General features: G+C 35.3%; 2 protein-coding genes across 2 annotated transcripts; one reads left to right on the plus strand and one right to left on the minus strand.

Annotated features, from left to right (window-relative positions):
• Positions 1–6396: 6396 nt before the first annotated feature.
• Positions 6397–15035, plus strand: LOC140885410 (protein argonaute 1A-like). Its single transcript, XM_073292368.1, has 22 exons — positions 6397–6552; positions 7649–8325; positions 8434–8642; positions 8755–8904; positions 8994–9127; positions 9320–9429; positions 10032–10138; positions 10425–10563; positions 10644–10760; positions 11001–11108; positions 11195–11266; positions 12524–12646; positions 12721–12886; positions 12989–13248; positions 13341–13483; positions 13571–13633; positions 13731–13794; positions 13887–14022; positions 14123–14196; positions 14275–14369; positions 14444–14475; positions 14585–15035. The coding sequence occupies exons 2-22, from the start codon at positions 7657–7659 to the stop codon at positions 14806–14808; spliced, it is 3195 nt and encodes a 1064-aa protein (XP_073148469.1). The 5' UTR covers positions 6397–6552; positions 7649–7656; the 3' UTR covers positions 14809–15035.
• A 3789-nt stretch (positions 15036–18824) lies between these two features.
• On the minus strand, positions 18825–21655 carry LOC140885165 (ABC transporter G family member STR-like). Its single transcript, XM_073292099.1, has 4 exons — positions 21165–21655; positions 20900–21079; positions 20552–20820; positions 18825–20466 (listed from the first exon to the last, which is right to left on the minus strand). The coding sequence occupies exons 1-4, from the start codon at positions 21522–21524 to the stop codon at positions 18825–18827; spliced, it is 2451 nt and encodes an 816-aa protein (XP_073148200.1). The 5' UTR covers positions 21525–21655.

The following is a 21655-nucleotide window of genomic DNA, read 5'->3' on the forward strand; positions in this document are numbered from 1 at the left end:
GTCCCCTACTCTGTAGTCTGTTGTTTACGGCTGGATTCATCAATGGACAATGATTCGTTTATGGTTATGGATTTATTTTCGCTCCGGCCCAATACAAAGCCCAAATCTCTTAAACATCGGTACTTTTAAAATTTTATTGGTTAATGAATTTTCCGGCCATGATATCACAATTGCTTTCGCTCCGGCCCAATACAATACTCGCAAAATGTGAAGCAAAATCACTTATTTTGGCTTTTTTTACCCCATATTGTAACGACTTCCATCTAATACAGCTTTCCGCACTTAAAAGTAATAATATGTTTCTCAAAGTAAACAAAATCATATACCAACAAATAAAAAATCAACCGTGTTTTAAATAGAAGGAATATTTTTTCAATTGTATCCAAAGTTAAATAATCATATCATTTGTGATTTTTTTTTAAAAAATTATTGTAAGACGCCATAAATTTCATTAATAACTAAATTTTGTCCTATTTAGCTAATTAGTTTTATTTAATTGTAAAAAATAATTTGAAAACCCATCTCTAAATTTTAAAAAGTTTAATAATATAACCTTCTAGATATTTTACAGCTCAATCAATTAATACCAAAGTAAAAAAAAATATTGTTATGTACGAAAACACCAATTGCATGAGATTAATGGTTACCGGTGAATCATGGAATGTCTTTAATGTCTAAATAATGGTGTTGTCCGAGACGAATGTATTCGGAAAAAATAGATGTATTTTGAAGGTAATTAATTAGAGGTGATTACTATGAATATGTGGTAATAATTGAAAGTAGTTAGTACAAATATTTGATTAATAATATACAACATTATCGTTTTCACTATGTTTTTTAAAATGTGATATATCTGATAATTTTTTTTTTAACGAAAGTGATATATCTGATAATTGCTTTCATTTGATATACACTTTACAAAATGTCGAACTAACAGTACTTTTAAAACAAGGTTATTTAATTTTCATTGAACCGATGAGATTGTTTAAAGATCATTAAATGGATCCGTCTCCCGTCTCATTGCCTTTACATGGCTGCGTGGATAAATACAAAACGTACATGCATAAATGTAAACTAGCAAATAAGCATACGCATTAATAAAAAATATTAACGAAAACAATGAAAAAATATATAGTTGTTCTAAATTCGCCATAAATTAAAAAAAATAAGTATAATTTTTGTGTTGGGTTGAAAAAGATATCTCATGAAAAATAAGAAATACATTTAAAAAAAATAAAATTAAGAGGAATGAATATGTTTGTCAGTTTGTGTTGGGTTGAAAAAGAGGACTCACCTAGATATGACAAATAAGAAAGACGTTTCAAAAAAATAATAATAAAGAGGAATGAATATGTATGGGATTTGGGAGGAAAATAAGGAATGTAATTTAGTTGGAAGTTAAAACCTGAAACCATGAGAAATGAAAATGCGGAGAAGTAGGATGAGGGTAGTCTAGGGTAAATGAGATCCTACCTGTATAGGTAATGCCCCAAAGAACATCTAATGGTGGAGATTTATCAATACATGTGAGGTCCATCATTTTCTCAGTGATGAATTTTACCTTTAGATGCACATTGAAGGCAGTACCTATACAGGTAGGTTGAAATATTTCGTAGACTAGATAGTTTAAAAAATAGACCAAGACATCACTTAGTTACTCTAATATGCTCAACTTTAATAAATATTAAAATATAAAAGATAAATCAAGCCAACAACGGATCGGAGTTGAACGTAAATAAAGATGAGCAATTCCCCTTATATTTGATAATCATGATTTGTTACATAACATTAATAATTTCAACTTGCGGTCATATTATCAAACTGATAGAAAATGGCAATTAAATTTTTTTTTTTGTGATGTGGAAACTCGCATCCGCTATTTTTTGGTGCGCTTTGGGTAATCCCCGGACAAACGCAATAGCCTGCAAACTAAGCTAGTCAGGTAAACCATACTAGACAAGCTCTGTGTGACAGGCTAGTCCAAAAACGTATTGGTAGGGAAAATCGAACTCCTGACCTATGGCCAAGAGTTTACCTACTCCACCAACTTGGACATCCCTTCAAGGCAAATGGTAATTAATTTTGTTTCGACTTAGTGTCAATGTTTTAGAAAGTCTCTTGTGAGTTATGAGACAGTCTCATAAATATTTATTTATAAGACGGGTTAACTCGGTCCATATATATTTACAATAAAAAATATTATTAATGACATAAAAAAAATTATGAATAACCCCAATAAAATATTTCTCACCGAAATTTTTGTGCCATGATTTTGTTTCACAAATTTTTATTTGTAATACGGGTTAACTCAGTCCATATTTCAGTAAAAAATATTACTTATAACATAAAAATAAAAATTTTCATAAGTAACTCAAATAAATGACGTATAATTTTTATGTCACGATTTTCTATTACAATTCTAAAGTGAGTAGGTGAGCCTGGTACCAGCCCCCCATTTCAATGGCATATTTTATATATATATATATATATATATAATAATAATAATATGTCTCTCCATCTAAAAACCATGTCACGGTTTTGCTACGTATAAATAAATGGCTTGAGCAAATAACAATCTTACGAAAACACGTTATCTCAGGTCCAAAATTATGATTTATTAAGTTATAGTTATTTTTTAAAAAAAAAATAGACGTGAAACTCTCTGCTTAATGAATTAATGTGACTGGTTTTTAAAAATTGATGGGTTTTGAATATATTAAATTTTACGTGGATGTTCTCTATTAAAAAAAATTCATATTTCATCATAATATGATTTATTTTTTTTTGCCCAAATAGCATAGCATTTTGAGTGACATCGTTACCCCTCGATTCCAATGTAAATGGCACCCGATTGCCAGTATATGGGGACCAAAAGTTGGTTTCGGTATGGAGCATAACAAAGAAAGTTAGAGAAAAGTGTGAAACGAATAGCAATAAAGCATGCAAATATTTATTGAAAAGGGCCAATGTTTATTATTTGAATTAATTAATTGCCTTGTTTTGAATAGGGAAAAAACAGCGAGGTTTCCGATGATTTACCCTTATTGGGGGATCTTTAAATCAATGGCAATTTAAAAATTCACATAGTTTGGATTTGTTGGAGGATGCAATATGAGTAAGTTGAACAGTGATTTTAGAATTGAAGAAAATTAATATATTTGAGCAATTTGAGACGATGTTCTCTAAAATACGTCAGCTCATATCTGATCTAAGCCAAATAAGGATGTCCGATCCGAACTTAATTAATAATCTCTACCCGAAGCAACATGTCCAAGAGAATCTGAGCACGACGTAAACCCAACCCAAGCCATAGTCGAGAGGAGTGCCTGCTTGGACTATTCAAAGCCCGACCCGAGTTCTACCACTAGCTTTGCGACAAAATCTATCTAAATCTTGTAATTGTGTAATACACATGAATATCTTTTACGGTAAAGGAAAAAAATCTCTAAGACCCTGAGATAAGAACGAATGTGCCAAGATCTGATATGAATATAAATATGGTAGCCGAATCATTTATCCAAGGAAATTTACTGTTATCGTAATAAGGTAAGTCGCTCTTTACATTCCTATAAATTCCAGTTATGCACCACAGTTTGGCACATTCACACATTATTATTATTCACTCGACGCTATTATATCTAACTATTTGCTCTCGTATCCTTCATCGAAGCTCTGAATTAACCATCGAATAAATCACGTCAGAAATACTGTCGGCATTGTTGTCGACTTGAATTCTTAGGTGTTGAAGATTTGTTCACGAGATCGAACCTAAGGTATTTTTTTTTGTTACATCGTAAAAATTTCAAATATTTAATTGTGATTTCGAGTCAAAATTAATATAACCGATTTGAAATATTTATTTGATTTCTATTTAAATCATGGATCCAAATCTAATCTTATTATAAACCTTTAGATCTTATGTTAAACAAATGTACATTTTGATTGGTGTGTCACATAAATGATTAGTCTTTTATTTCCACGAAACTCATGTTAAGTTGTTTTCATAGAACAATTTTGTGAGATAAATCTTGGATTAGATCGATAAAAAGTATTATTATTTTTATACAAAATGTATTACTTTTCTACAAATGTGGATCAGATCAATTCATCTCATAGACACGAGACTATATGTCTCACAAGAGATCTACTATTTATTTTTTATAATTTTTTATTATGTGAGAACCGCATTCGCTACCATTTGGTTCGTTCTAGTCAAACTCTAGGGATAAAACAATATATTGTAAATCACACTAGCCATGTAAACCCATGTTTTCAACACTGAACCGAACCGATTGGTTTGATCGGAAATCGGCCATTGGTCCGATCCAAAATATTCCCAAAAATCGTTTTAACAGTTGAATCGCTCAGAACCGGTCAAGAACCGGTTAAAAACCGACGCCAAGAAGCGGCTAAAAAACCGGTTGGACCGGTTTTTCGATTTTTTTATAAAAATTATTTTTTTTAAAATTTAAAACATTAATTTAATATTTTATTATATATATACATGATTATTTAGAATTTGTACTTCCTTAAAAATATTATTTTACTATTATTAGAGTTTTAATTAATTAATTTATGACATGTGTTGGGTTGAAATTCGTCCGATCCATCCCGCGGGCGTGTAATAAAAGATTTTTTCTTTAATATTATGGATTTATGACGATAGATCTACTTTTTTAATGAAAGTTTTTAAATTTTTTGTAATATGATTTTGTATAAAATATATGTAATATTACTTTGTATAAAACATACATATAGGCATGAAACCAATAATTATAAATTTTATTGATCTTTTATTTATGAAATTAAAATTTAAATTAATTATAATGAATTTTAATTTAATTTATTTATTTATTTTTATTTTTGTGGGTTGGCTCACAAACCCGCAACTTACCTTAAATTAGGTTTGAGATTTTCATTTAATGGGGATGGTGGGTCGGGCCGCTCCGTCACGCCAAAGCCCTAACCCGTAATTGGTTGACTTGTCCGCCTCTACTAGACAATAATTTATTTACTTTACTAAATTGGACGTTATTTTTTTTTTTAATTTGAGAAAGTTTTGTGTGTATATATATATATATATATATATATATATATATATATGTATGATGTGTCTATATGACCAATATTTTTCATAAAAAAAATAATACTTAGTTTTTTTCGATAAAAAAAATAATGCTTTGTTTGATTATCCGTGCCAAATAAAGTATTCGCAATTTTACTTTTTATACAATGTAGACGATGGTCTGTCATCCTCGATGACTCATTGTGGCTCAATTATTTCAGGCCACAGTCTATGGATTTATTTATGTTTTAAAAAGTTGAACACATTATTTTTTGAAAATAATTTTTTAAATCCGAATATCTAGTCAACAAATGATTGTTTTTTGAAGTAGATTTTTGCGAGAGTGTATTATGTATAGTTGATTTGATAGGAAGCAATGCATCAAGGTAGTTTATATTATATTCGTAAGAAATTGATTAAAACAGATGGATTAAATGTGTTGTCCTTGCTTTTGTCGTTCTTTTGTTTTTATTCGTAAGAAATTGTTTTAATATATATTTTAAGTCGCCTTTTGTAAGCGACCACCATTAATCGAATAAAAAATAATAAATAAATCACCAATTTAATTTATTTTCTAGTATGTTTTTTTTCTTTCAATAATTCTATCTATTAATTATTATAACCCGTCACAGACATCTTTTCAACTCAAAAATTTAATTTTAAAATATTAAAGATCACACCATATATCTTTATGCAAATGCAATATTTGTTGATAAAATTATCAATTTATCATTGATTGTTGAATCATATTTAATCTACATAAGAAACACCATATAGATAATCCCAAGACATAAATTATGTGTTTTTGTCCTTTTTTTTTTTTAATCATTTATATTACACATTCTCATGGTACTAAAAAAGAACATTGTAAAATACCAACATCACAAACACCGTATAGATGAACAGTAGTACATAAATTAAGTGTGTGTCCTTTTATTATTATTCATATTACACGTTCACATGATATCAACAATTAATTAACATTCTAAAATACCACATCACACATTTCATGTGTTCTTAATGAAACATGTTATATAACTATCTGTTTTTTAAAATAATAAAATCAACAAAATGAAATCGAAATAGAATTATATTTTATATAAAATTAAGATGATATTTTATAGTAAAATTGAATATATAATCACATGCTAAAAAATTTATACTGGATTTTTGTATAAAGTTCCACCAAAACCCGAGCAATGCAACAAGAAGCCTCCAACATAAAAACCACTGGAGGGTAAAGTGGGGCCCATTGAACAGACAGGGGCTGAGTTGTCATTTCAGAAAGCATCATGTGAATGGCATTTTCGTAGTTTACTCAAACAACAATGTCAGTGTTGTACCCACTCGTTGTCCTTTATTATTATCCTTCTGCCCTCCTTTTACGTCTCAGTCAGTCTACGGTCGTCGTGTGGTCGTTTGGAACACTTCTCCGAGTGATTTTGGCGTGCACATCGGCTCTCAGCGGCTGCGAAGGCGGATTTGAGGTTGAAAAAATGGCGTGGTTTTGATGATTCGTTGGTTTGATATGGATGGTTTTTTGTTTTGGTTCCGGTCGTTAGGTTTTGATATGTTTTCAGTTGTTTCGAGAATAGATCTGGTGGGATCTGAGTTTGTTGGCTGATTGAATTTGTTTTTTCTCTGATGATTCGTGGGGTTTTTTGGCGTTTGATTTGGAGAATCTGGTTTAATCGCGCTTTGAACTTTAATTAGGGTTTGTACAGATTTTAATTTAATTTCATGTTTTTATGTTCTTTGTACGTCTTTTGCTGGTGTTTTGGATTGCTCCCGGATTTTCACACTCTTGTATAAATTCTAAGGGCAAGTCTGCGTTTGTTTTTTGTGGTTCTTTACCCTTCGAGTGCATTTTGCAGTGTTTTTGTTTGCCGGTGTTTTCTTCTTCTTATTAATATTATTGTGTTTGTTGTGTGATTTTCTTTCTTGTCTCAACCCATTTAGGTGTTTAATAGTAATATGTAATGATACTCGTATTTATTTTTCTTATCGGTTATTGTTCCATTTTTATTTTCGTTAAACCATCCTATTTGTGCCGAGAGTCTCACGACTAACCATGGTTTAAGTGTCCACTGAATCCAGTCACCTATCCAAAGTTGTAAGATGAACATCTGATTTATTCACCGGGTTGGCTGCGTTTTTAATTTGATTAAATATGGTTTTAAAACCCGTGTTAGTTTTGGTCTTGAGTTACTAGTTTTCAGGCCACGGAGCTAACATTTGGAGTCATTGTCACTAAATTGCCTTCTTATTACCCAACAACGACAGTCTTATGTGAATTTTCTGGCGTGGAGAAATCAAATACTTGAATGAAGATGCACTTCTAAAATTTTACTCACGCTGTTCTGTTATTGGGTCCAAATTAGATGAAGACAATCACTTATGTTTTAAGCAGTTTAGTGTAGCTCCGAAGTTGTGTTTTCTTGGATTCAATGCCTATTTTGATTGTGACTTCCGGTTAATGTGTACGTGAGCTTGCTAGTGTTAATTTTTTGTCATGATTTCCTTCATTTTGTTGGCTTCTCTACTTGTTAAATGTACTTATTATTATTAAATTCTTTTATGCAGTTGCTACCATGGTGAGAAAGAGGCGATCTGATCTTCCTGGTGCGGGTGAGACCTCCGAGCCTCAGGAAACTGGTGAAGGACGTGGTGCAGTCCAACGACCACCAGCGCAGCATCCAATGCCGCAGCAAGGAGGATATCAAGGAGGAGGAAGAGGCCTTGGTCAACAACAACGAGGAGGATATGGTGGTCGAGGTGGCCGAATGCCTCAACAGCAGTATCATGGTGGGCCTCCTGAATATCAGCAGGGTCGGGGCGGTCAGCAATATCAACGAGGGCCACCATCTCAAGGCCGCGGTGGATATATAGCTGGTCGTGGTTCTGGGGCACCTCCTGTGGGTGAGCCATCTAGGCCACCAGCTCCCGAGCTGCACCAAGCTACCCAGTCTCCTTATCAAGCCCCAATGATCTCTGAGCCGATACCTCATGGAATGCCGACCCAGGGAGGCCCTAGCTCCTCTTCTGAGTCATCTGATCGGTCTGCTTTGGAACTCCCCGAGCAATTCCAGTCTCTTTCTGTCCAGTCTGAACAGCCTCCAAGTCAAGAGATGCAACCAGCTTCAAGCAAGGCCATGAGGTTTCCTCTGAGGCCAGGCAAGGGTAGTTATGGTTTCAAGTGTATTGTCAAGGCCAACCACTTCTTTGCTGAGCTTCCAGATAAGGACCTTCACCAATATGATGTGAGTTGTTTGAATTAAATCATCTGTTTGATTTTTGTTTTCTCCTTCAGTATTTGAGTTGTTTGTGCTTCAATCTATTTCCCTAAGTATTTATATCCTTTGTCATAGGTGTCAATTTCACCTGAAGTCACATCCCGTGGTGTTAATCGTGCTGTGATGGAGCAGTTGGTGAAGCTGTATCGAGAATCTCACCTTGGAAGGAGACTTCCCGCATATGATGGAAGAAAGAGTCTTTACACTGCTGGGCCTCTTCCTTTTACCTCGAAGGAGTTCAAAATCACGCTTGTTGATGAAGAAGATGTTCCAGGCAATGCCAGGTTTGTTCTTTTTCACTTTGATTTGAGCAAATGCCGGCTGGCATTTCTTGCTTGCAATCTTTTGGCCTGCAAAACCTTTGTTTAACAATCCTTCTATTTATACCGTTTGAAGGCGAGAGAGGGTGTTTACAGTGGTTATCAAGTTTGCTGCACGCGCCGACTTGCATCATTTGGGCATGTTTTTACAGGGAAGGCAAGCTGATGCACCTCAAGAAGCTCTTCAGGTTCTGGACATTGTTCTTCGGGAATTGCCCACGTCTCGGTATTTGTTCATGTTCTTTTCAATCATAATTCATGTAATTGTTGTTACTTCTCATTATTCCAGTGTGCTGATATTGCTTTGAATTGTAGGTATTCTCCAGTAGGTCGATCTTTCTATTCCCCTGATTTAGGCAGAAGGCAACCTTTGGGTGAAGGGCTAGAAAGTTGGCGTGGTTTCTACCAAAGTATTCGTCCCACTCAGATGGGATTGTCCCTTAATATAGGTGAGCACGTTGATAATTCAGTTTGAGAAATTGTACCTTTTTCAATTGTTTTCTTGGGATGACTGAGAGTCCCTAAAAAATATAACCAGGAGGTATGTTGCACAAATACAAATTATTTTTAGTGTACGACTTTTAAATTCTTTTTCGTTCAAATGTGTTTCTTAAGTACAAATATTTCCTTTGATTGCCCAGATATGTCATCTACTGCTTTTATCGAACCACTTCCAGTGATAGAATTTGTCAGTCAGCTTCTGAACATGGATGTTAATGCTAGACCATTGTCTGACTCCGACCGTGTGAAGGTTTGCTCTTGCCATCTCCTTTTGCTACTTGATTGTATATTACCCTATCATCTTTGCAGCTTTGATGCTGATGCCCCTCCCCCTCCCCCTCCTTTAATGGTAAGATCAAGAAATTTAGTGCACTCATAACTTTAAAATCTACATATGAAATACGACAGCCTTCGAACGTCTTGCGTGAAAACAAATTAACAACCCAATTGGGATACCTAACCTCAACACCTCTAGATTATAGTCATTGATTAATCCATCATATGTTTCCGGTTATTAAAGAACTAAATGGAATTTCTTGGGATGCTCTTTTGCCATTTTAAGATCTACCTATTTGAAGGTTATGCTCATGAGTTCATCCCATCTTCTTTATCTGAATCCATGAATTTTTGCGGTAATACCTAAATACTGAGGGCTTAAACTGTGGTTAATGATTTTGGCCGCCATGGATCAGAAACAATTTGCTTCAGATTATGACTTGCATGTTTATTTATTTTTCTTTAATAATTCCTCACCACTGTCAAGGACCAACTTAGGTCGCTAAAATCCTGTGCATGTTTTCATGGGGTGGTGTAAATCTTATTATGGTTATGTGTTATCAATAATTGTTGCAGATAAAGAAAGCACTAAGAGGAGTCAAGGTGGAAGTTACTCATCGAGGAAATATGCGCAGGAAATACCGCATCTCTGGGTTGACATCGCAAGCAACACGGGAGCTAACGTAAGGATCTGATTTAAATGTGTAATTATTTGAATTTTAAACATTTGAATCTCTGCGCTGGCCTGCAGCCAGTCTATTTTTTTAACCGTTGGGTCCATTAGGATTGTCTAGCCTTTAGCTTATGATGCAATTTGGTTTCCGACTTCCTGTCTAAGTGTTCTATGAATTCCTCGTATGTTGGAAGGGTTTGTTTTGTATGATACCTAGTGCTACCTTCATAAGACTCTGGTTCTTGCTTTATATATCCTATTTGATTTTATACGATCTGTGACTTTGGTTGTATTAGATTTCCGGTTGATGAAAATGGTACGCTGAAATCCGTGGTTCAATACTTTCAAGAGACTTACGGATTTGTCATTCAGCACACTCAGTGGCCTTGTCTTCAAGTTGGAAATACTCAGAGGCCTAATTATTTGCCGATGGAGGTTAGATTACTGTCCCTTTCAATTACCCTTTTCTTTAGTTATATCATTTCATTGAAGTACTGCAATTGTTTATTGACCAGGTGTGTAAGATTGTAGAAGGCCAGCGATATTCTAAGAGGTTGAATGAGAGACAGATTACTGCACTGCTCAAAGTGACGTGCCAGCGCCCCCAGGAGAGGGAGTCTGACATTCTCCAGGTTGGTATTGGGGCAACACTTCTCTATTGTGCGTACGTGTTGTATCTGTTGTGTATGTTGCATTTATCTACCTCCCCTCCTTTTTCTGTCGATGTAAATTTAGTTTTTGAATAATATGATGTGGTAGCGAGGAACTTTGGCACTTCCTGTTTTATATGTCTTCTTTATATTGCATATATTAGTTTTTCAATCTTGCTGTTAATAGTTCATGTTAATGGTTGGCTTTTTTGTTTCCGTCAGACTGTACATCATAATGCATATGCTGAAGACCCTTATGCTAAGGAGTTTGGAATTAAAATAAGTGAAAAGCTGGCTCAGGTTGAGGCTCGTGTTTTGCCTGCTCCCTGGGTAAGCAAAAAAATTTTGAGCTTCTATTTTGTTGGTTTGATTGTTTTGGCTGTTGGCATCATGTATTTGCTTCGTGACTTTTACAGCTGAAATATCATGATTCGGGTCGGGAGAAGGATTGCCTGCCTGAAGTTGGGCAATGGAACATGATGAATAAGGTAATTGCTAGAGAAAAATCAGGGACAGAGCTGGACATAATTGTGTGGCTTAGAGTAGCTTTATCCTATGTGAATCATTGCATGCCACATTAAAAGTTACGTGAGTTCTTGACGAGATTTAGCGTACCTGTAAAAGTTGCAAAATTAGGTCATCTTTTGGTGGTCTTGAAATTTCTTTTCAATGCGATTGAGCCATGATTCATTTTTAGCCAATCTTTCTTACGCTATAAAATATGTTTTCTGGAAGTGTAATGTTTGTAGAATGAAAGAAGGCAAGATTAACTAGTGAATTTACCAGAAATGCATCCTCCCAATTGCAGCAAAAAACAAAATGCATCTACCAGTGTTGTAAATTGCTGGAGGCGGTGGCGGGGCGGTCCGTGACCGCCTACCGCCTCAACTGCCTAGGCGGTTGAATTTTTTTTAAGCATTTTCTATGGATAATCATATATAGTCATGCAATGTAATAAAAAATAGTCATAATTTTTTATGTAAGATGTGTAATTAAATAATCTTTATGCATAAAAAAAAAGCTTCATAAATATAATACCATCTATAAAAGGTGCAAAAATAAAAAACAAAGTGAAAGTAACTAGTGTTTTTGAAATAAGTCAATAGCTAGGGTTTTAAAATGGGTAGACTTTGACTAGGTTTTTAAAATTTATTGACTTTTGACTAGAATTTTAAAATTAGTTGACTTTGGACTTTTGATTGAATTTAAAAATGTGTCACCCGCCTCACCCGGCCGAGCGCCCGCCACCGCCGCCTCGCCCGCCGGACAGCTTGGGCCGCCTGAAAAGGCCGCCTCATGCCAAGGCGTGGCGGTCGAGGGCCGCCTACCGTGCCTAGCGGCCGCCATTTAGAACACTGGCATCTACTTGTTTGTTTTGCATCTTATTTAGGCTATGTTATCTTGATTGACATTTTACACGCTGAACATTTTCTCCTGTAATGCATAATGTACAATCTGCACGTTCCACAAATTCGCAGGGGCGTTTGCGCAAAAAAATTGTCTTCCATATGTTTGAGTAAGATATTCTTGTTCTTTCTGGTCCTAAAACAAATAAAGCTGGGATATGTGCTGTTTGCCTTGATAATGATAGTTACAGTGGTTTATTTTGTACAATATAATATTGCATGTCTATCGTGTTTGCCTGTGGTAATCCCGTCTTTTGGCCGAACGTGTCTTTCATTAAAGACTGCCTTCATATTGTGTTTTGATTGAGTCACACTTGGCAACTGTTTTGCTTTGTGCAGAGAATGGTGAATGGTGGCACTGTTAACAATTGGATCGGCATTAACTTTGCTCGCAGTATTAAAGACACAATGGTTCATAGTTTCTGTCACGAGCTTGCTCAAATGTGCGGCATTTCTGGAATGGTAAAGATTGATCTTATGACATTGATGTGCATTGTATGGTTGTAACCTGTGTAACATAATATTTTATGTTGAAGGCTTTCAATCCTGAACCTGTCTTGCCAGTTATTAGTGGTCGTCCTGATCAGGTGGAAAGGGTTTTAAAAACTAGGTTTCATGATGTCATGACAAAACTGCTTCCCCAAGGGAAGGAGCTTGACTTGCTAATTGTTATATTACCAGACAATAATGGTTCTCTTTATGGTAAGAGGTTATGTACAAATCTCATAAGTCGAGTCCCAATTTTTTTCTGGAACTATTATGTCTCTGGTCTTTTGCTTGAATTTGTTTTCGATTTTTCTCCAGGTGACCTGAAGCGGATATGCGAAACAGAACTTGGTATTGTTTCTCAATGTTGTTTGCAGAAGCATGTGTACAAGATGAGTAAGCAATACCTTGCCAATGTGTCTCTGAAGATAAATGTCAAGGTTGGAGGCAGAAACACTGTATTGCGTGACGCAATTACCAGACGTATACCCCTTGTCAGTGATCGTCCTACAATCATCTTTGGCGCAGACGTCACTCATCCCCATCCAGGAGAGGATTCTAGCCCATCAATTGCTGCTGTAAGACACCTTCTTGATTTGAGATTATTATTTTTAGCTTTATTTGGAAATTTGACTTGTTAAATAATACGTTTCCTGGTACTTCCTTTCAGGTTGTTGCTTCCCAGGATTGGCCAGAAGTGACAAAATATGCTGGTTTGGTATGTGCGCAAGCACATAGGCAAGAGCTTATTCAGGATTTGTATAAAACCTGGCAGGATCCTGCCAAAGGGGTTATGCATGGCGGCATGATCAGGTATGACTTCAGTCTTTCCCTTGTGAATTTGTCTATCCTTTATACTAATAGTGATTTTAATTGTGGGCCTATCTATATGTGATCTAGGGAACTACTCATCTCATTCCGTAAAGCAACCGGACAGAAACCACAGCGGATCATTTTCTACAGGTATGGGGAAAATATTCCATTTTAGGGGATTGCGACACATCTCTCTCTTATTTGTTTCCTCTATCCTTGCTTCTCTTATATGGTTGCCTTGTCACAGGGATGGTGTTAGCGAAGGGCAGTTCTATCAAGTTTTGCTTCACGAACTTGATGCAATCCGCAAGGTTAGTGATTTCTTTGGTTTTGGGTATTATTTAGGAGCTTATATGGTTTGTGAATTGAATGTAAAATGTTACTTTGTTTTGGACTTATTCAGGCATGTGCATCTTTGGAGCCTAACTACCAACCTACAGTCACCTTTGTTGTGGTCCAGAAGCGGCACCATACCAGGTTGTTTGCCAATAACCATAATGACAGACGGGCAGTTGATAGGAGCGGAAACATACTACCTGGTATAAAATGTTAACATGATTTACCCTGCTTAAATTCTATTATTGATCGACAATGGAAACGATAGTTTTCTTAGTTGAATTGAATATTTGATTCGCACAGGCACTGTTGTTGACTCAAAGATCTGCCACCCAACCGAGTTTGACTTCTATCTCTGTAGCCATGCCGGGATACAGGTGTGTTCATACCTCCACTTAATTTAGAAGTTATTGCTCGTGTTATGCATTTCTCATACGAATTTGTTTTACTCGCAGGGTACTAGTCGCCCGGCTCATTACCACGTCCTGTGGGATGAAAACAAGTTTACTGCTGATGGTCTTCAATCTCTCACCAATAACCTCTGTTACACGTACGTGACTGTCACATACCTTATCTGAGTTGTGGTTATGACGTGTATACTTATACTATTAGTTTTTTTTACAGATATGCGAGATGCACACGCTCTGTTTCAATTGGTACGTACGCCCCCCCTTATTAATGCTTGTGTTTCCTTTGTGCTGCATTGCATGTTTGTTTGTTGGAATCTTTGCTTGATGCTAAAGAAGAGTTCACATATTTTGGCAGTGCCTCCTGCGTACTACGCACATCTTGCTGCTTTTCGGGCTCGTTTCTACATGGAGCCAGAAACATCTGACAGCGGCTCTATGACTAGTGGTATGGCCGCCAGTCGTGGTGGTGCTAGTGCCAGTGGTGGTGCAAGGAGTACAAGGGTTCCCGGGGGCAATGCTGCAGTGAGACCTCTGCCACAGCTTAGGGAGAATGTGAAACGGGTTATGTTCTATTGTTGAGAAGCTTGGCTTGGCGGGCCCATAAAAGATTGCTTTGTTGGATGGGATTTTATTTGTGTTTTGTGAACTGAATGCTGCTGTGTGGATTTTACTAATTGGTCGTGTCGAAGCTTGTGTGCGCTACCTCTGTTTGCTTATATTATATTTTCATGTAGTGTGCTTTTATGGATGACTATCTTATGGTCGGTGGGTTTGATATTGTGTTAATGGAACTTGGATTTATGTTATTTGTCCTATTAATTGTTTAATAATTTTTTTTTTTTTAAACACCAAACTTCTCATTACAACATATCGTAGATTACAACATTTTTTATGAACCAAGGGATTGCATCAGTAAATACTAAATTGTTGGATTTAAGAAAACTTCTACGCCCTATCACTTGAGCCACACAATTAGCATTTTTTGGACCAAAACAGAGCTCAACCCCTTTAACACTTGCACAAAGTATTCGGATGGATTCAGAGCAAGGGCCATCCATGGCAAAAAAGAGCAGGAGCTTGAATCGCTTTAATCGCCGAGAGAGCATCGGCGTCTCGATTATCCATTGATGCCCACCAACTTGGATTGCCTTCCGCACACGTTCCTTGACTGCTAAGAGCTCCGCAAAATGAGGTGTGAATCTTCCGGGGAAACATTTTCCTTCAGCAAATAATACATGTCCATTGTGATCCCTTCCAACATTGCTCATGCCAAAGTAGTCTTTATCATCCGAAACAGCTGCATCCACATTTATCTTCAAGGTGCCTGGAGGGGGGTGGCTGCCCCCGTGGAGCACAAGTGGTAGGTGGTTCCATAAGACCTCGATCCAAATAGCTTAACATACTTGCTAGATTGCGCCAATCCACGAAACACCCACTGATTCCTACCATGCCAAATACTACAGCAAATGAGGATAAACAACATTTTCTACAAAAAAACTGAACAAGTCCCCAACGATCCTACACAAAAACGATCGAGAATCAGTCAAAGCGAGGTTAACTTCCAAACCTTATGAGCAAATTTACAATACCAAAAAACATGAGAAACATCTTCAGGAAAAGAGTGACACCTCGGGCACATAGGATCAACTTCCAAACCTCGACCCCGTAACTTAACACGAACTGGAATGGCATTAAAGAGCGTCATCCAAACATGGATCTTGTTTAGGAAGCAAGAGGGATATTATTTTAAATGAATTATTTGGTAATGGTATAACAAAATTAAACGAATTATTATTTTAAACGAATTAGTTTCCAAAATTATTTCATTGATTTTAATTATATACAAAAATTAAACACAAAAAGTCTCGTGAGACGGTCTCACGGGTAAACTTTGTGGACATATATCTTAAATGGGTCGCATATGATATTGGATTACTTTTTATGCCAAAATTATAACTTTTAATTTTAAATATGATTGAGTTTGACTCGTTCACAAGAGACCAACTCAAAATTAAATTTTTATAAAAGAATTAGCATTCTATTTTATTATATAATGTTATAATTATTAAATAATAAATTATATAAGCAATTATGCTTATAATATATTTTAAAAATATTTAATTATTTATAAATATCTAATAAAATACTATTTTTTTCCTCATGTACATGTTCATTTTACAATTAGATATCAACAAAATTTAAACTTAATAAATCAATCATATACACAACAATTTTTTTAAATAAATTGATAAAATATAATGAAATATATTTCATTTTATTTTGAGTGTAGAAACTAAACATAAACGCTTAAATAAAGGTCTCGTTTGGATTTGGTAGACATTTTTTAAAAAAAACACTTTTTTAAGTTATAATTTTTGGCTTTTGAAAAAGCTCTAATTTTGATTTAAAAAAGTGCTTATTTAAGCACTTTTCTGGTCAGCCAAACATTTTATTAAATGAAAAGCACTTAAAAAAGTGCTTTTTTGGTTTGTCTTTTGAAATCAAACGGGGCCAAAGTGTAGAAACGTCCGGCCATTATAATCACAAAGTTGTGACAATAAATAAGATTTATAATGTAACTACGTAAGTGCTCCGAATTATTTCATCATCTCCAAATATTTTTTTCCATGAAGTTTCATGAAAACTTTCTCGAATCCTTAAAAAATCGATATCAAGTTTCGAAAAACTAAACTAATAATTAGAATCGACAAAAGTACCTTCATTCTTCAGTCCTCACAACTAATTATTTATTATATTTTATCAATATATTAATATATAATTTAACTTTACGTATAATTTATTTATTGAGTTGTAATTTTATTAATTTATAATATAATATTTTAACATTGATAAAAATACATTATTTTATAATTTTGAAATTTATTTTGGAATTATGTTATATTAAGATATATTTGTATCAATTAATTAATAATTCTAATATATATTTTTGAGGGAATAATTTTAATATTTTAATACAAAGACGGCATAGTTATTATGATGATTATTAAAGTAATTAAACGAGATTTTAATAGTGATAGATAAATAATAATATATTTATTTTGATTGATTATAATTAGGACCCAATTAAAACTAAATGATGATTTCTAATTTATTCCGTTGCTTATTATACTTTATATAACAAAATTAAATGATAATTATCGTTGGAAATTTTATTTTGATATTATATATTTAATCTTATTTGTTTAAATAGTTTATTGTTTTGGAATTTTCGTCATAATTATTTATAATTTTATATTTATTTTTGTTATTATTCTATTTCTTCTATGTTTTTTAAACATTCTTGTAAATATTTCTTTTCATACTTCAAGTAACTATTTCTGGTTAAATGTAAATGTGATTATAGATATGCTTTTATAAATCATTTAGTAACTAATTCATATTAATATATAAAATTTAAATAGTACTTGATATGAAATAATATAAAATGATTGTTGAGATGAGTAATTTTGGTAATTTAAGTTAAATTAGATGGTAAATTTTTATCAAACAATTAATAAAACTATATGATACTAATTAAAGAGTATGATAATATAATTTTTACACACAGACATATATATATATATATATATATATATATATAATTTAATCAATAAAATAATCTAAAAAATAAAAAGTGTAACTAATTATTGAATTTAACAATAATTGTTGAACTTAAAAAAAAATTATATGGTCAAGGTAAAATTGATTATTTAGTTGGATTATATACCAATTAAGTTATTTATAATTGTTCATGTACTAATTTTCCAAATATCAAAATTTGTGTACCAAAATATATTTTAATCAATATTTATATGTATGAAGAAATAGTAAAGATATAGATTTCGGGAATCATATTGGCATGCGTTGTTGGCCCAAGTGACACAAGCGCGTAAAACAGTTCGAGAACCCAATTATAACACAAAAAATTATTGCATGTGTTTAGCAAAGTTTGTTGCATAAATATTTACAAAAATCGGTTTTGTTAGAATATGTTTTTATTTAAATTTTAAAAATCAAACCTTTTTATTTTATTATTATTATTTTATTTCAAGGCCGGTTCAAATGGAGATTCACGTTATGTATCCTCGAAGGTTTGGAGCCAAACTCTCATGCTACCATATTAATTACGAAAAAATTGCAAATTTAGTCCTATATATTTGTCACTTTGTGATTTTGGTCTTCTATGTTTTCACATTTTAATTTTAGTCCTGCATGTTTTGATTTTTGACAATTTCGGTCCTTTTTATTCAAAAATGCTTACGTAGCACCGTAGACATCAGCTCCACATCAACACTGAATTGGTGCCACATCAGTGCCACGTCGGAAAAATGACTAAAATTGGCAAAAAAAAATAAAGATAGCGGATTAAAACTGAAATCTAAATATATAAAAGACTGAAATCGCAAAGTGACAAACATACAGGATAAAAAAAACAATTTTCCCAATTAATTAGCATGGTGAAACAGAGAAAATTGTTGGATCTATAGATGGTTATTCACGTGATGTATCTTCAAAGGTTTCCTATAATTATTTTTTTCCGTTATTTATGGCAACTTGAGTAATAATATTACACGTCCGGTTGCAGAATTGAAACTTCATTTTCTCTGATTCTTGGAATAAAATCTAAGAACCACATAGAAAAAGAGCCTATAAAGAACTCCCCAAGCCAGCAAGATGCCTATGTCAATCCATATACTCTCAATCTTGTGGATATCCATTGTGAACAACACATCTTCACCTATCAATTTGCAGTCTTCTTGCTGTGTTTTCGACGTCGTGTTATGCAATCTACTGATCTTCAAATCTCCCAAGGGACCGGGCGACAACTCCTGCTTGTTGCCCTTGTAACAATTCGACCCCTTGAATTCATTTATCAACAATGCCTCAAAAGGGTATTTGATTGCGGAGATATAATGCAGCCATTGCCAATATTTCGGAATTTGGGACGGTTTCAAGAAAAATCCACAAGTCAAGAAGAAGAGAGCTGTTGTAGCAATCACTACTGCATAACCAGTGATGTAACTTGGAACCAGTGCACTCACCAGCATCACATAAGCATTGGTTGTTATTAGAGAAGCATAGAGAATCAACCAAAAGTAGAGTATACTACTTCGGAGACGGAGTATGAATCTGGTTATTCCTGCAAATGTGAAGCCTTGAATTGCGAAAAACGGGAGGTAGACGATGAGGGATGAGATGACATAAGATGAAGCACGGTATGAGTTATGGGACGTTTCTCGGATGAAGATGAATCTTTCTTGGATGAAAGTTGGGACAGCGTCGTTGGAAGAAAAGAAGACGAGGCAGATTGAGAAGATGTAGAAGTTCAGTAGACGTTTGATTGTTTGGAAATCTTGGTGATGGAGATTCTTGAAGAGGGATGATAGAACAAGAGCCATTACGGTCAAGACGATCTCTCTTGATAGGAAAAGTTCAGGTGTTCGAATCACATTGAGTGTAGTACGCCAGGAAAGGATCATAACCTCTCGGAGCCAAGGATTGGCAAACTTTCGCATGTTCTCCGGTTCATCGAGAACCTCCTCTGTAATGCCAAGTTCGTCGTAAGAAGCGGGGAGTGAATTAGGTCCAGGGGTGGAGGCCAATGGGGTCTTTGTTTTAGTAAGATGATGATTGGAAATGTAGCTTCTTGAACTGGACATTGGTGTCATGGCTGGAGTTTGTCCTGGGGTTCGGACCGGAGTCCAGGTTGGGGGACGTTGCGGTGTACCCCTAACACCCTGGTAGAGCCAAACTGGGAAGTCTTTATAGAAATGGGAAGCTAGCCGAGGATAATTGCCAGCTCCGCTGTGAACGCTCATCGGCGTACGAAGTTTCTTGCTGCTTCTTTCAAGGGAATTGTCAAATTCATCATCATTATCATCATCATCATCAGTATAACTGAATTGTCCAGAATTTGCTTGTGGTGTTTTGCTTCCACTAGAGAACTGGCTGCTATGTTGGCTCAAGTGTCTAGTCCAGGGGATCCTGGCATGGGGAGTTGGGGGGAGTTTAGGCCTTGTTGGTGGCTTTTGAATAGGGGTTTTTGCAACTTCATCTGGTTTGATGCCATCACGTTGATACAGAATGAGCGGATCGAGTCCAATAGTCGATACATCGTACTCTTTGATCACGTCGAGTAGGTACTCTACGCAGTTCTCACCATCTGGAACAGGCCTAGAAAATCCAGTAAGGTATGAAGAAAGAGCAGTTGGACTCCCTGTATATATCAGTCTACCCCTGTATTCTGATTCATTGTAAGTATTTGCAAGATCTTGGATGATACTAAAAGAAAGAAAGAAAGTCTGTGGTAATCACTACATACTTTGCAAGGACAGTGATGCGGTCCAGGAGCATTTGGATTCGGAAAGAAGGTTGATGGATCGTCAAAAGAACCATGCTACCCCCTCGGGCGATGTCCCTTACCTTTTCGACGACACTAAAAGCACTTGTAGAGTCGAGACCTGAGGTTGGTTCATCAAGAAACAACAGTGGTGGTTTATGGATTATGTCGATACCAATAGACACCCTCCGCTTCTCTCCGCCCGACACCCCACGAGTATCATCATTGCCGATATAAGTATGAGTCACACTCTGAAAGAAAGATATCTTGTCACAAAACAAGGAAAGAAAGAGAGAACCTGGGATGAGGAGAAGATGGTGAAAGATTTACTGTCAAACCGAGTTGATCAAGCAGCTCGACGACGCGTTTCTTCTTTTCATGTGTGGATATTGAAGGCGGAAGCCTCACTTCTGCTGCAAACATGAATGTCTCGAAAACTGTCAGCATGGGGAAGAGCTGGTCATCTTGCATGACATAAGAAGAAATCATCTTCATATAGCTTGTTGTCACCTGCAAAATGGATCATTCTTTCTGAGTTTTTAATGTACCTGATCAAATCATCGCCAAGCAGAGAAATATTCCATCATAAACTTACTTGTTTACCATCAATCCTGACAGATCCTTCAAGACTCCCCCGAGCAATACGGCCGGCCAAAGCATCGAGAAGCGTCGATTTTCCAGCGCCACTAGGCCCTAAGATAGCCAAGATTTCTCCCCTGATTGCCTGCCCCGAAATGTCGTTGAGAAGATAAGCTTCTTTGGTGATCCAAACATCATCTTTCTTGATTTTCTTGGTGACAGAGTAAGACAAGTTCTTGAACTCGAGGCCTTGTCCCGGAACGAGCTTTCTAGTAGGCCGCTTTGCAACGTTTTTGTTCCCCCCCTGTGAGGTTTTGTCCAAGTCTAGCAAGCACTCAAGGCTGCGGCTCGTGTCTTTACGAGCAAATCTAGCCATCTTTCTGTGATCAAGAAAATCACTTCTAAGTTCTACTCTCTTATATATGTTGGCTTAGGCCAACTAACTCTTTAGAGCTGAAATTTGCAAGTGATGTATATATGAAGGGAAAAAAAGAAAAACTTGGAATA

The sequence above is a fragment of the Henckelia pumila genome, chromosome 2 (genome assembly GCF_033568475.1).
Source record: "Henckelia pumila isolate YLH828 chromosome 2, ASM3356847v2, whole genome shotgun sequence".
Taxonomy (NCBI): Eukaryota; Viridiplantae; Streptophyta; class Magnoliopsida; order Lamiales; family Gesneriaceae; genus Henckelia; species Henckelia pumila.

Bases quoted from the DNA above. Each gene is read 5' to 3' on its own strand.
- LOC140885410 (XM_073292368.1), top strand. From the start codon at position 7,657: ATGGTGAGAAAGAGGCGATCTGATCTTCCTGGTGCGGGTGAGACCTCC. The intron at 10,139-10,424 runs GTAAGGATCTGA...TGGTTGTATTAG, and splicing joins CAAGCAACACGGGAGCTAAC to ATTTCCGGTTGATGAAAATG. The intron at 13,484-13,570 runs GTATGACTTCAG...TATGTGATCTAG, and splicing joins ATGCATGGCGGCATGATCAG to GGAACTACTCATCTCATTCC.
- LOC140885165 (XM_073292099.1), bottom strand. From the start codon at position 21,524: ATGGCTAGATTTGCTCGTAAAGACACGAGCCGCAGCCTTGAGTGCTTG. The intron at 21,080-21,164 runs GTAAGTTTATGA...TCCATTTTGCAG, and splicing joins TCAGGATTGATGGTAAACAA to GTGACAACAAGCTATATGAA. The intron at 20,467-20,551 runs GTATGTAGTGAT...ATCAGAATACAG, and splicing joins CGCATCACTGTCCTTGCAAA to GGGTAGACTGATATATACAG.